General features: G+C 53.7%; 1 protein-coding gene across 3 annotated transcripts; it reads left to right on the plus strand.

Moving 5' to 3' along the window:
* Positions 1-581: 581 nt before the first annotated feature.
* snapc4 (small nuclear RNA activating complex, polypeptide 4) lies at positions 582-11,128 on the plus strand. Of its 3 annotated transcripts, none has more exons than XM_088008517.1 (21): positions 582-640; positions 851-1,149; positions 1,709-1,927; positions 2,962-3,023; positions 3,199-3,327; positions 3,403-3,525; positions 3,632-3,769; positions 3,854-3,938; positions 4,002-4,083; positions 4,166-4,267; positions 4,505-4,577; positions 4,662-4,826; positions 4,923-5,073; positions 5,148-5,254; positions 5,347-5,441; positions 5,507-5,601; positions 5,671-5,762; positions 6,130-7,356; positions 7,785-8,069; positions 9,202-9,946; positions 10,532-11,128. In XM_088008517.1, exons 3-21 carry the CDS (start codon positions 1,822-1,824, stop codon positions 10,792-10,794), a joined length of 4,125 nt encoding a protein of 1,374 aa, XP_087864643.1. In that variant the 5' UTR covers positions 582-640; positions 851-1,149; positions 1,709-1,821; the 3' UTR covers positions 10,795-11,128. The 3 variants fall into 3 exon arrangements, with proteins under 3 accessions (XP_087864643.1, XP_014829816.2, XP_014829815.2); XM_014974330.2 differs by having other exon boundaries at positions 1,820-1,927; XM_014974329.2 differs by lacking the exon at positions 582-640 and having other exon boundaries at positions 648-1,149; positions 1,820-1,927.
* Positions 11,129-14,475: the final 3,347 nt, after the last annotated feature.

Consider the following 14,475-nt stretch of genomic DNA (forward strand, 5'->3'; position numbering starts at 1 on the left):
AAGGTTTAACAGGAAGATGGTTTCATAAAATTCAGAAGTTTGTAGGAAGGAAAAGGAAGGGAAGAAGAAACAGGAAGGAGGAAAGAATAATAACAAGGTTAAGGTTCGGTCATACAGGGCTTAATTATTCACTTTTTAAAATACAGAAGCATAAAACTGGAAAGTGTGAATATTGTAAGAAGTTTGAAACAATAGAGCAAGTTATTTCAGAGTGTTATAAATATGAAGAAGAGAAGATGCATGTTGGGAGAGTGTGAAGGTATTAAAGAAAGGTTTAATTTATCATACTTTTTGAGGAGGGATTTGGGGAGTAGACATGTTCAAATAATTATTCGGTTTCTTAAGAAACAAAGTTATTTCAAAGAATCTGAATAGAGTAAGATGGTGGTGAATGTGTAAAGAATAACGAAGAGTGGTATATAAAGCTATATGTAAGTATGTGTGAGTGTATGTTTAGTCAGAAATGATTGTAGGGATTAGGTATGAAGTAAACGTATATAGATCATCACGAACCACACTCCAAACCAGTAGGTGGCGGTAGTACTACTGAAAGTTTATTGCCAACCGCCAATAAAAACCAAGAAGCAGAAGAAGAAGAAGAAGAAGAAGAAGAAGAAGAATTTACTGCTGTTATTTTGAAGTGAATATCTGACATGCTGCGGCGAGTATTTCACATTGATAAAATTAAACGGCGCTTTAATAGCGATTAATCACAATTCTGACGTACTTCCGCTTATTAGAACCACGGAAGTGCTGTGTTTGTCATGATGTTGCTAATAAAGTTAAGGTTGAAAATATAAGTAGTAACAGGAAGTAATTCTCACAGACGGTTTCGTTTCTGGTTCCGAAGTTTCTGACAGTAGCGCTGCGCTGTACCGGACCCTGACCCCGCGGGCCCACTGCTGGCGAAACCGATGAATCAGAACCGAGTCCGAACCACGAAACGTTGACACATCGTTGCTTCTGCCGCACAGCCTGATGGGTAAAATGCTAACAGCGCAGCAGGCGGTGATTGGTGGAGACAGCTGGTCCAGGTGAGCGGCGGCAGGTTCGACCCGGCCTGGTTCTGCATCCGCTCCCGTAGAACCTGAAGGTCCTGTTCAGAACAACGGCAAGAAGGAGGGCTCAGACCGGAACCATCAGAACCAGGTAAGTTCGGAAAGAAGATGATCCTCCTACCCCATCATCGGAGCACGGACACTGACGGGTTCTAGCAGGTTCTGATCCTTTCGGGTCAGAACAAACCCTCCGTTCAGATAAAACTAGAGCCAGCAGAACCATAAAGTACCTGAGGTCTATTTGGACTGCTCCAGGCAGGTTCAGAAACAGGTCCAGAACCAGGTTCTGTTTGTCGCACTGCTTCAGTTCTGAAATGGTTCTGATGGACTTTAGACTGAAGAACCAACAGAACCGGCCGGATCCACAACTGTAGGTGCTGCTGATTCTGTTGGTATCACCAACCTATTCCGAACCAGGTTTGGTTCAGATCCTGCTTAAGTTCAACCGGGCCGAGCCAGAACCAGGACAGAATCGAGCCTGGTTCTGGCTCGATTCATGACTTCCTCATGAACGAGGAAGTCGCATTAATGTGGTTCTGAAAGGATGAAATGGATCAGACACTAACAGATCCAGAACTAACAGAACGGGTCCACCGGACCAGAACCAAGATTCTGACATGATTCTGGATGTTGGACCTCTCCTCCTGCAGAACCAGAACCAGGATCGGAACCAAGACCAACCACAGGAGGGCGCCCAGTCACCGCTACTCTGTCCTCTGTCCTCACCTGTCCCTGTCCTCCTGTCTGTCTCTGTTCTGCAGACATGTCCCTGTCGGCCCAGAGGGACCGGGTCCAGAGACAGGTGGAGGAGCTGGAGCGCAGCCTGGCTGTGACCCAGGACGAGCTGGACCTGCTGAGCAGTGAGACAGGTACCTTCCAGATCCGGTTCCGGCCCGGTATTAAATCCGATCTCAACAGCTGAACAATCAGAACCAGATAAATGATGAGAATCAGGTCCTGGACGGGCTGATTTCTGAGTTACAGGCAGAACTTTACGACCAGAACCAGAAACTGCTGCAACTTTTAGTCCAACTGTAATTTTTAGTTCAGTTCACACATTCAGCACCGAGTGGCCATCCCGACTGGACCGACCTGAACCAGAGGAACCAGGTTCATCTGAACCGGTTTAATCTAACCCGGCTGAGTTGGTGAAGCCGACCCAGATCTGTTTTTTATAGAACTGACTCGGAACCATGAGAACTGGCAGCTACATGTTGCATATTAAAATAATCTGGTTCTTCCTGCCCCACCGGGTCAGCAGAACTTCAACAAACCATTTTCAGTGAATGTTAGCTCGCCTTGTTAGCCTCAGCTAGCGCGACAGAAAAAATGGCCAGTGAAAGCCCAACAGGAAGTCGTGATTACCACAATAAAAGCCCAACAGGAAGTCGTGATTACCACAATAAAAGCCTAACAGGAAGTCGTAGAGAATAAAAGTCACAATTATAGGCTGGAAAGTGAAGCTACTTCTGAAAGGGGGCTAGCTCCAGCAATTTCCACATTATGACTGAAAGACAAACCCATGGCTTTTATTGTGGTAATCATGACTTCCTGTTGGGCTTTTATTGTGGTAATCATGATTTCAGCCCAGCTGAAGGAAATATGTCAGGATTTAAAGTCACCAGTGATGCTAGCTGAGGCTAACAAGGCGAGCTAACATTCACTGAAAATGGTTTGTTGAAGTTCTGCTGACCCGGTGGGGCAGGAAGAACCAGATTATTTTAACCTGTGTAGAATCACACCTCTGGTTCTGGAGGTCCAGAACCTTGGAGATGTTTCTGGCCCGGTTCTTCAATCCAACAGAACTTTAGATCGTGTCATGATGCTGTCTGAGGGCGTTTGGGTCGATGGTTCCGGGTGGGATCAGGAACTGGGACGTCTCACTGTGTGTCTCTGTCCTCAGATGATGGATCAGAAAGTCAGGATGAGGAAGGACAGGAGGGACAGGAGGGACAGGAGGGACAGGTGAGACAGAGGACCTGGTAAATCAGTTGGTCCGATTCCCCACAGAACCACTAACAGACCTGTGTGTGTGTGTGTGTGTGTGTGTGTGTGTGTGTGTGTGTGTGTGTGTGTCTGTGTGTGTGTGTGTGTCTCTCTGTGTGTGTGTGTCTCTCTGTGTGTGTGTGTGTGTGTTCAGATCCCAGCTGACCTGTTGGCCCAGAAGCAGAAGATCCAGTCAGAGATCCAGAACCTGGAGGACATGTTGGGTCCCCGCAGTTCGTCCCTCGACATGTCCAGTGAGGACAGCAGCGACTGCAGTGACAGGGTCGGTACCGTTTGGGGTCAGAGGTCGCATGTGTCGCTGTGGGTGTGAGTGTCTTCTTGGCGTTTGTGTCCCCAGAGCGAGCCGGACCTGTCTCCGAGTGCGTCCTCGTGTCTCCAGCTCAACCTGGTCTACCAGCAGGTGGTCCAGGAGACGCTGGACCAGCTGGAGGCGCTGCTGGCCCACAACCGCAGGCAGCAGGTGAGGACCCGGTTCTGACCCAGTTCAGGCCTTGTTCTGACCCTGTGTGACTCTGGATGCAAATCCAGAACCGATCCAAACTGTAGTGCAATGTTTCAACCTGCAGAGGGAGCTCACAGCCCAGATGAACGGACCAATCAGAGAACCCACCAGAGAAGGTCCTGCCTCGTCCAATCAGCATCCAGCTAAGCTCTTCCTGGGCAGCTTCCTGAAACCGTACTTCAAGGACCGTCTGACGGGACTGGTACCGCACACACACAGAAACACACAGACGCAAACACACACACAGAGAAACGGACCAATGGGATGCTGCGTTGTTTCTGTCCAGGGCCCTCCAGCCAATCAGGAGGTGAAGCTGAAGGCTCAGAGGATGATGGGATGTCCAGAAGACAAGAAGCTGAAATTGAAAAGATGTAAGTTCTGGTGTGACCCGGTCCATCAGCAGGTTCTGTTCTGACCCGGTTCTCTGTGTTCAGGGGAGAGCTGGCAGAAGACGCTGCTGGTCCACTCGGTGACAAGAGATCACCTGAAGAGACTGATGCTGCCCAAACTGTCCAGGTACCAGAACCCGACCTGCTGCTCGGGGGGGACGTGTCCCGACGTGTCCTAACGTGTCCTAACGTGTCTCTTGTCCCTCCAGGCTGGACTTCCTGACCTCGAAGCTTTCCTCGACTCACGGAGCCGACAGACAGCAGCTGACTGAGCAGATCGACGACCTGGAGAAAGACCTGCAGCTGCTGAGGTCAGACGGGTCCTGGACCTGGACCTGGTCCTGGACCTGGTCCAGGGTCCAGGTCCAGGACCAGGTCCAGGACCAGGTCCAGGTCCAGGTCCAGGTCCAGGACCAGGTCCAGGTCCAGGTCCAGGTCCAGGTCCAGGTCCTGGACCAGGTCCAGGTCCAGGTCCAGGTCCAGGTCCAGGTCCTGGACCTGTTGGGCTGACAGCCTGATGGATCTGGTTCTGTGTTCTGATTGGTCAGGATGAAGAGAGAGGAGGAGCTTACTGGTGATCGCTACGAAGAACACGACTGGCAGAAGATCTCCAACATCGACGTCAGTAAATAACCTAATGGATCGATGGATCTATTGATTAATGGATCTATTGATTAATGGATCAGCTGTGCTCCTCTTCCTCAGTTTGAAGGGACGAAGGATGCGGAGGACATCCGTCTCTTCTGGCAGAACGTCCTCCATCCGTCCATCAACAAGACGGCCTGGAGCAGTGGGGAGGTCCAGAGGCTGAGCGCCATCTGCAGGAGACACGAGGAAAGACACTGGGACTCGATCGCCCAGGAGCTGGGGGTGAGGGAGGGAATGGGGCAGCTGGCGTCTCTCTGACCCGTCTGTCTCTGACCCGTCTGTCTCTGACCCGTCTCTCTTTGTCTCTCTGTCCCTCAGACGGGGAGGACGGCCTTCATGTGTCTCCAGATGTTCCAGCGTTTTGTCTCCAACTCTCTGAAACGCAGCAGCTGGACGGCAGAGGAAGACGAGCAGCTGAGAGAGCTGGTCCAGAAGATGAGGATCGGGAACTTCATCCCGTACACGCAGAGTAATGACGTCATGCTGACGTCACGCTGTGACATCACTCCCCGTCTCTGATGGACTCTTCTTCTCTGCTTCCAGTCAGTTACTTCATGGAGGGTCGTGATCCGACTCAGCTCGTCTACAGGTGGAACCAGGTTCTGGACCCGAGCCTGAAGAGAGGCTCGTGGACCAAGCAGGAGGACCGGGTACGCTTCCCACCCAAATGGACCCACGCTGGTTCTGGAGCGCTCAGCCTGGTCTCAGACTGATCTGTCCGTCCACCTGTCTGTCCGTCCAGCTCCTGCTGCAGGCCGTGGCTCGTCACGGGGAGAAGTGTTGGTGGAAGGTCCGGTTGGAAGTTCCTGGACGCACTGATGGAGCCTGCAGAGACAGGTGAGGACCAGCAGGAGGCAGTGTTTCTGGGTTTGCCTCAGTGAACCCTGATCATCTGTCCGTAGGTATCTGGACTGTCTGAAGAAGAACATAAAGAAAGGACCGTTTGAGAGACATGAGGTGGAGCTGCTGGAGCAGCTGGTGAAGAAACATGGAGTTGGTGAGGTTCTGATGATGATGATGATGAATCACCTGCTGATTGGTTCTGAACTGAGCGTCTGTGTTTCAGGTCGCTGGGCCAAGATCGCTGCAGAGATCCCTCATCGGATTGATGCTCAGTGTTTGAGAGAGTGGAGGAAGCTGGTGCGAGAACCTGCTCAGGTAAATCAGGGGTCACTGAGGGGTCAGGGACTGTCGGGGGTCACTGAGGGGTCGGGGACTGTCGGGGGTCACTGAGGGGTCGGGGACTGTCGGGGGTCACTGAGGGGTCAGGGACTGTCGGGGGTCACTGAGGGGTCGGGGACTGTCGGGGGTCACTGAGGGGTCGGGGACTGTCGGGGGTCACTGAGGGGTCGGGGACTGTCGGGGGTCACTGAGGGGTCAGGGACTGTCGGGGGTCACTGAGGGGTCGGGGACTGTCATCAGCGTAGGTTCATCAGCTGCTGTGTTTAGGAACTGATGGGAAATCAGAGTTCCTGAAAGCAGAAACCGTTCTGAGAACCCAGCTGATCGTCTGTTTCTCTCACAGGACAGAAGGAAAATCAAGAAGACCTGCAAGACAGGAGGAGGAGAAGGAGGAAGAGGAAGAGCAGGACGAAGAAGAGGAGGAAGAAGACGGGATGCTGGAGGTTTCAATGTTAGGGGAATATTGAAGATGAAGGAGGAAGAGGAGGTGCAGATAACTGAAGAGGAGGATGACGACAATGAGGATGAGGTGGTGGAGTACATGGACAGTGATGAAGACTGTAATAAGAAGAGGAAGAGGAGCATGGAGGAGGAGCAGCAGGAGGAGTACATCCTGCCACCAATGGAGGAGTGGGTTCCAGCTGAGGTGAACCAAAGCTCCACCTCCCTGAGCTTCACGCTGGTGGAGCTCCCTTCCTCCGGCGAGGCGCCGGACCGAACCGCGGTCCGCTCCACCGTGCTGGGACGGCCTGGACCCTCCGTCATCATCGGGCCTCCGCCCAGAGAGCTGTCCTGGGAGGAGCGCCACAGCTCCTCCGCTGTGCTGATGGCGTCCCGGGAGGCGCTGCGTCTCCACCTGAGCGCCCTGAAGCAGAAGGTCGGCACCGGCCCCCAGCCGGGGCGGCGGCCACGCCCGCAGGCCCAAGAGCTGAGATACGAGCTGCAGGCCGCCGTCACGCCGTGGATCGGGAACCTGCTGATCCCAAAGAGCCAGAAACGGAGCGCCGCAGATGTGCTGAGGGAGGGAGGAGAGAGGAGAGGCGTCTCCACCTCCTCTGCCTTCACACTGCTTCTCCAGGCCATGAACGTAGACACGCTGGGCTGCCGGCAGATAATCGAGCAGAGGAAGAACCAGGTGGACCTGCAGGCCCCGCCCCACACCCGGGGGCCCAAACGGGTCTCAGAGCTCCTCGCCAACAGGAAGAGGAGGAACCAAGAGGAAGAGGAGGACCAGCGCAGAGTCATGCTGCAGCAGCTGCAGGAGAAACACATGCAGGCTCCGCCCACCATGCAGGCTCCGCCCACCATGCAGGCTCCGCCCACCATGCAGGCTCCGCCCCAGCACCCTTCTGGCAGATGTCCTCAGGTGTTTCCTCGTAGTCTCGTCGTTCCTGCTTCCTCCATCTACTTTGCTCCTTCTGGAGCTCCACCTGCTCCAGCAGAGCTGAAGGATGTGGGCGGAGCCAGTGAGGGTGCAGCTGGGTCTCGTAGTGATGTGGGCGGGGCTAATGCAGGTGTGGCGTGGACAGGTGACGAAGGAGCAAAGCAGAAGGACAGAGTGAATCTGGAGGTAAAGTTTTGCTAACAGCAGCAGGTTGTCCCACATGCTAACGCCCTAAGCAGAGCTAATTTACTTAGCACTGTTGCTAACTGTGAAAACATTTAGCAGAGTTAGCTTCCCAATATTTCATTTTTCAAGATAGACATGAAAGTGATGATTTACTTGGTTTCAGTTGAGTAAATTTTTGTGTTTTGGTTAGCGTAGTACTTCCTCTAGTAGGTTATATTTATATCCATGCTCTTATTTTGAAGTGGGTGAGTTGAGTTTCCTCTCCTAACTTGAGAGTTAGGAGAGGAAACTCTATTCTGCTATTCTGCGTCATAGCAGAATGCTTTGTGTAACGTTTAGCATTAGCTTATGCTAACTACCCACCTGTTATTCTGGACCAATCAGGAGTCGACTCTGTGCGTCTGACTGCTCTATGGTTCTGCTTTCAGTCTGGACCCCTGGATTCAGCAGGTTCTCCAGAACCGGACCGGACCCAGAACTCAGACAGTCCTGCTGTCGGCGCCGCTCCCCATGCAGCATTTAGCTCCTCCTCCTCACCTCCGACCTCTCCTCCACCTTCTTGCCCCGATCAGGCCCCGCCCACCTCCGTCTGTCAGAGTGGGGGCAGGAAGAGGGGGCGGGTGGAGGCGGGTGGCGCCGATCCGCGGCTGGTCCAGGAGGGGAAGAGAGCCAGGAGGCCAACCCTGAAGATCCGGGAGTCCAAGGAGCTCCAGGTGAGGCAGGTGACCTCAGAGTCTTGGACCGGCAGAACCAACAGAACCCGGTTCTGGTTCAAACTTACCCTTTACCGTTCAGGTGTTCTGACTATCTGTGCTACCTCGTCAGATTTTCCTACCGCAGCACGGATAGATAGCTAGGTCTATCTATCCGTGCTGCCCATCCAAAACTGCTACCGTCATGTTTACAAACAGAAACTACATCAGGTCATTATGTTAATACATTGGATAACTTTATCTGAGCGACTGAAGTGGAAGCTTAGGAGTTAAGCTTAGCTTAGCATCGGAACAATGAAAATACATGATGAAACCACTTCCTTCATCTGAACATCCTACCCGTCTAAAATGAAAAGCTATAGATGTTTGCACTAATCCTGTTACTAGAATATCGTTGCGGTATCAGAAACTGTTTTTTTATTGGAATTAAAGACAAATACAGATCAGCCCAACTCTCTTTTTGCACATTAATCCGTTTTATGACGGACGTTATTAAATGCAGCCGCGATGTGTCACCGAACTGCGCAGGTCACTGGAATGATGGATCCGATTCATGTACACTAATATTACAGCTTCAGTCAGAATCACTAAGTTTAGTCATAAAGAGTGTAATTAAACACAACGTGCTGCTGCCTCTCCAGCCAACGTACCGCCAGGTGACCCTGCAGGTATTTAGACCAGGTGACCCATCAGGTCACCAGTCTGTCGCAGTGTAATTAAACTAAAAATTTTAAAATATAGGGACAAAAAAGCCCACAAAACAACATATTTTGTCCTGATTAACCATGAAAACAATGACTTGTTTACCGTAACGACATTGCAGACGACAAACTGACCCATTTATAAATATATTACAAGCTGCTGTCATGTAAACTAAAACCATGAAGTGATACAGCAGCTTAAGGAAAGCCAGGAATAAGACAAATTAGATAAAACTTACCGTAATCTGCACTGAAATAAAACACATGAACCGAAACTTCCACAGGTAGGACGTATTTATAATGAATCTGCTGAGTCAGCAGAATGTGACGTGGCATCGCCACAAGGTAGGACGGGTTTACGGGTAGCACAGATAAACAGAACACCTCTTCTGGTTGGTCCAGACCTCAGGCTCTTCTGGTTCTGTTTCCAGGCTACAAAGAAGAAGAGAAGCTCCGCCCCCTCAAAGCAGAAACATGTTGGCAGGGCCCAGTCAAAGGGAAGCAGTGCAGCGGAGGCTCCGCCCCCCTCCCAGGCTCCGCCCCTCTCACAGGTCACTGCTCTCCATTTCCTCCCTAACCGGTCCATGTGGGTCGTGACCCCTGTGGCTCAGGCTCCGCCCCCAGCCCTGCAGGTGGGGCTCTTACCCAGAGGCCCTCCCCTAGCGTCTGAAGCCCCGCCCCCTCTGGCGGCAGGATGCTCCTCGGTGACCCCAGCTGCCCTTCGTGACCTCCAGCTCTCACCTGTTCCCACCTGTAGATTTAAGCCCCTCCTCCCGGCCGTCACCCAGTCATCTGATCTGAGGCCGACCAGCTGGCCCCGCCCCCACATGCTGCTGGCCTATCAGGGAGTGGCGGGGTGGCAGACGGTGGGCCCGACCGGCCCCCCCCTCCAGAGGGCAGGCCAGCACTTTGACCCCACCCTGATGTTCCTGGAGCCCCTGGAGGAGGTTCATGATTGGCTGAGAGGGAGAGGGGGCGTGGCCGGAGCGGGGAGCGCCCTCCCCTACCTGCCGCCATCTGTCAGCACTCTGAGCGCGCTCAGTGGCCTCCTGCGGGCGAAGGCATCTGTGACGGCGTCGGCTCTGCAGCTGATGGCGGCGGCAGACGGCCGCCCCCTCCCTGACCACACCTACTGCGCCTCCGGCGAGCCCTCGACCCGCCTCACACCTGGTGCAGGTATTTAGACCAGGAAGCATCAAACCCAATAATTTTATGATTTTATTGTTTAAAGGATGAAACTGAACAACATTTATCCTCAGACATTAACCTAACACACACAAGATAAAGAAAATAAAGGAAAAGGAAGGGCTGCACAGTGGTGCAGTTGGTAGAGCTGTTACCTTGCAGCCAGAAGGTTCTGGGTTCGATTCCCGGCTCTGCAGGGTGGGGTGGGACCTCCCACAGTCCAAAAAGCAACAAATCTAAAGTGTGTGTGTGTTCCTCCTGTTAGAACATGGATGGATACGTATCACTCTGACGTAAATGATAACTTCCTCAGTTTGTCTCATAAAGATGTAACTCATCGTCTGATCATTTCATTCTGACTGGAGAGAAAACAGGCTGATCACCAGGTTTGGTTCTGATCAGGAGACGATCAGAACCTCAGATTGATCTGATGGTTGATCAGTGGAGCTCTGAGCAGAACTTAGAGCAGGAGCCCAGCGGTACCGGTGTCAGGTTAATATCTGAGGATTGTTTCATCGTTTAAATGTTTTCTTTACAGAAACTTTGTATGTTTAGGCCCCTGGTTTCTCTTTGCAGAGCAGCAGGAGGAGCTGCAGGCCGTCCGCCAGCTGGTGGCGCAGCGCTTCTCCACAAACCCCGCCCACCAGCTGCTGAAGGCCCGCTTCCTGTCCCTGTTCACGCTGCCAGCGCTGCTGGCCACTGTCCAGCCAATCAGCAGGAAGAAGCCAACCTGTCCGACCAATCAGGAGGAGGAGGAGGAGGAGGAGGAGGAGGAGCTGAAACAAATCCAGGAGAGAGGAAGGAGGAGGAGAGTCCTGACCAGAGCTGCTGTTCCCTAAGTGGCCACCAGGCATCAGTGTTTCACCTCTGAGCCGGTTCTGCTCTGTTCCGGACTGGAACCAGAACCAGAACCGGTTCTGACCCCGTCTCGTTTCTCCTGCTGGCTGGCAACTCTGCAGCTTTGGCCAATCAGGAATCCAGTGCCAAACCAGACCCGGTTCTACAGAACCAGTCCATGCAAGCTGACCCATCTACATCTACAGTGTTAGGGGGGCCGCGGTGCGTTCGGGGACGATGGTTACAATGTTGCACTAAAACATTTTTGAAGTTGCTGCTTGTAAATGTTTTTGTTTTTGAAAAATAATTTCCTAATAAAAAATGTTTCTGATTTCATGGCGACTCAATGAGGAACATTTTGGACTTCAGGTAAACGAAAACATTCAGAGGATCACAGAGAGCCACAAATACAAGTTCAGATAAACAGAAGTGAACCGAGACGGGAAGAGGACGGGACCGTCCAGACTGGTGACACCGTCAGTCCCAGAGGGAGGGAGTCCCCTCCTGTCCCCTCCTGTCCCCTCCTGTTTCCTCCTGTCTCCTCCTGTTTCCTCCTGTCTCCTCCTGTCCCCACCTGTCTCCTCCTGTCTCCTCCTGTCCCCTCCTGTTCCCACCTGTTCCCTCCTGTTTCCTCCTGTTTCCTCCTGTCTCCTCCTGTCTCCTCCTGTCCCCACCTGTTTCCTCCTGTCTCCTCCTGTCCCCTCCTGTTCCCACCTGTTCCCTCCTGTTTCCTCCTGTCCCCTCCTGTTTCCTCCTGTCTCCTCCTGTTTCCTCCTGTCTCCTCCTGTCTCCTCCTGTCCCCTCCTGTTTCCTCCTGTCTCCTCCTGTCCCCTCCTGTTCCCACCTGTTCCCTCCTGTTTCCTCCTGTCTCCTCCTGTTTCCTCCTGTCTCCTCCTGTTTCCTCCTGTCTCCTCCTGTCTCCTCCTGTCCCCTCCTGTTTCCTCCTGTCTCCTCCTGTCCCCTCCTGTTCCCACCTGTTCCCTCCTGTTTCCTCCTGTCCCCTCCTGTCTCCTCCTGTCTCCTCCTGTCTCCTCCTGTTTCCTCCTGTCTCCTCCTGTCCCCACCTGTCTCCTCCTGTGTCCTCCTGTCCCCTCCTGTTCCCTCCTGTTTCCTCCTGTCTCCTCCTGTCTCCTCCTGTCCCCTCCTGTTTCCTCCTGTCCCCTCCTGTTTCCTCCTGTTTCCTCCTGTCTCCTCCTGTCTCCTCCTGTCCCCTCCTGTTTCCTCCTGTCTCCTCCTGTCCCCTCCTGTTCCCACCTGTTCCCTCCTGTTTCCTCCTGTCCCCTCCTGTTTCCTCCTGTCTCCTCCTGTCTCCTCCTGTCTCCTCCTGTCCCCACCTGTCTCCTCCTGTCTCCTCCTGTCCCCTCCTGTCCCCTCCTGTTCCCTCCTGTTTCCTCCTGTCTCCTCCTGTCTCCTCCTGTCTCCTCCTGTCTCCTCCTGTCCCCTCCTGTTTCCTCCTGTCCCCTCCTGTTTCCTCCTGTCTCCTCCTGTCCCCTCCTGTCCCCTCCTGTTTCCTCCTGTTTCCTCCTGTCTCCTCCTGTTTCCTCCTGTCTCCTCCTGTCCCCACCTGTCTCCTCCTGTCCCCTCCTGTTCCCACCTGTTCCCACCTGTTTCCTCCTGTCCCCTCCTGTTTCCTCCTGTCTCCTCCTGTTTCCTCCTGTTTCCTCCTGTCTCCTCCTGTTTCCTCCTGTCCCCACCTGTCTCCTCCTGTCCCCTCATGTTTCCTCCTGTCTCCTCCTGTCCCCTCCTGTTTCCTCCTGTCTCCTCCTGTCCCCTCCTGTTTCCTCCTGTTTCCTCCTGTCCCCACCTGTCTCCTCCTGTCCCCAACTGTCTCCTCCTGTTTCCTCCTGTCTCCTCCTGTCCCCTCCTGTCCCCTCCTGTTTCCTCCTGTCTCCTCCTGTTTCCTCCTGTCTCCTCCTGTCTCCTCCTGTCCCCACCTGTTTCCTCCTGTCCCCTCCTGTTTCCTCCTGTCCCCTCCTGTTTCCTCCTGTCTCCTCCTGTCCCCTCCTGTTTCCTCCTGTTTCCTCCTGTCCCCACCTGTCTCCTCCTGTCCCCTCCTGTCTCCTCCTGTCCCCTCCTGTTTCCTCCTGTCCCCACCTGTCTCCTCCTGTCCCCTCCTGTTTCCTCCTGTTTCCTCCTGTCCCCACCTGTCTCCTCCTGTTTCCTCCTGTCTCCTCCTGTCCCCTCCTGTTTCCTCCTGTCCCCACCTGTCTCCTCCTGTCCCCTCCTGTTTCCTCCTGTCTCCTCATGTCCCCTCCTGTTTCCTCCTGTTTCCTCCTGTCCCCACCTGTCTCCTCCTGTCCCCTCCTGTTTCCTCCTGTCCCCACCTGTCTCCTCCTGTCCCCTCCTGTTTCCTCCTGTTTCCTCCTGTCTCCTCCTGTCTCCTCCTGTCTCCTCCTGTTTCCTCCTGTCCCCACCTGTCTCCTCCTGTCCCCTCCTGTTTCCTCCTGTTTCCTCCTGTCCCCACCTGTCTCCTCCTGTCCCCTCCTGTTTCCTCCTGTCTCCTCCTGTCTCCTCCTGTCTCCTCCTGTCCCCTCCTGTTTCCTCCTGTTTCCTCCTGTCTCCTCATGTCCCCTCCTGTTTCCTCCTGTCCCCACCTGTCTCCTCCTGTCCCCTCCTGTTTCCTCCTGTCCCCACCTGTCTCCTCCTGTCCCCTCCTGTTTCCTCCTGTTTCCTCCTGTCTCCTCCTGTCTCCTCCTGTTTCCTCCTGTCCCCACCTGTCTCCTCCTGTCCCCTCCTGTTTCCTCCTGTTTCCTCCTGTCCCCACCTGTCTCCTCCTGTCCCCACCTGTCTCCTCCTGTCCCCTCCTGTTTCCTCCTGTCTCCTCCTGTCCCCTCCTGTTTCCTCCTGTTTCCTCCTGTCTCCTCCTGTCTCCTCCTGTTTCCTCCTGTCCCCACCTGTCTCCTCCTGTCCCCTCCTGTTTCCTCCTGTTTCCTCCTGTCCCCACCTGTCTCCTCCTGTCCCCACCTGTCTCCTCCTGTCCCCTCCTGTTTCCTCCTGTCTCCTCCTGTCCCCTCCTGTTTCCTCCTGTTTCCTCCTGTTTCCTCCTGTCCCCACCTGTCTCCTCCTGTCCCCTCCTGTTTCCTCCTGTTTCCTCCTGTCTCCTCATGTCCCCTCCTGTTTCCTCCTGTCCCCACCTGTCTCCTCCTGTCCCCACCTGTCTCCTCCTGTCCCCACCTGTCTCCTCCTGTCCCCTCCTGTTTCCTCCTGTCTCCTCCTGTCTCCTCCTGTCCCCTCCTGTTTCCTCCTGTCTCCTCCTGTCCCCTCCTGTTTCCTCCTGTTTCCTCCTGTCTCCTCCTGTCCCCTCCTGTCTCCTCCACAGACACTCTCAGAGCAAAGCACTGACTCATTTTGACAGAATAAATTTTTCCTACTTTGTGCCCATCTTGAAAAGCTCCTGCTCCTTCTGAAGCTCCGCCTCCAGGAAGTCGTTCCAACATGGCTCCTTTAACTGTTCCACGTTTTTACCATCAGCTCCTAATAAACTCAGCAGATGTTTGCTAATTGCTAGTCTGAAGGAGCTGAGTGGGGGAGGAGCTGCGCCTCGAAGGCGGGGCTAGGTCCACCCAGATATACAGCTGAATGGTTGCCATGGAGATCACAGGATCTCTCAAACATTAAAGAATCGGAGCAACGCTGCCGGTTTGTTTCTGATTTAAAACTTAAAGTAGATTTTTATAACGCCG

Source organism: Poecilia mexicana, unplaced genomic scaffold (genome assembly GCF_051168715.1).
Source record: "Poecilia mexicana isolate PSO_F unplaced genomic scaffold, ASM5116871v1 scaffold_9, whole genome shotgun sequence".
Classification (NCBI taxonomy): Eukaryota; Metazoa; Chordata; class Actinopteri; order Cyprinodontiformes; family Poeciliidae; genus Poecilia; species Poecilia mexicana.

Coding starts and splice junctions, on each gene's coding strand:
- snapc4 (XM_088008517.1), top strand. CDS start 1,822: ATGTCCCTGTCGGCCCAGAGGGACCGGGTCCAGAGACAGGTGGAGGAG. Junction 4,084..4,165: donor ATGCTGCCCAAACTGTCCAG/GTACCAGAACCC, acceptor TTGTCCCTCCAG/GCTGGACTTCCTGACCTCGA. Junction 5,074..5,147: donor CTTCATCCCGTACACGCAGA/GTAATGACGTCA, acceptor CTCTGCTTCCAG/TCAGTTACTTCATGGAGGGT.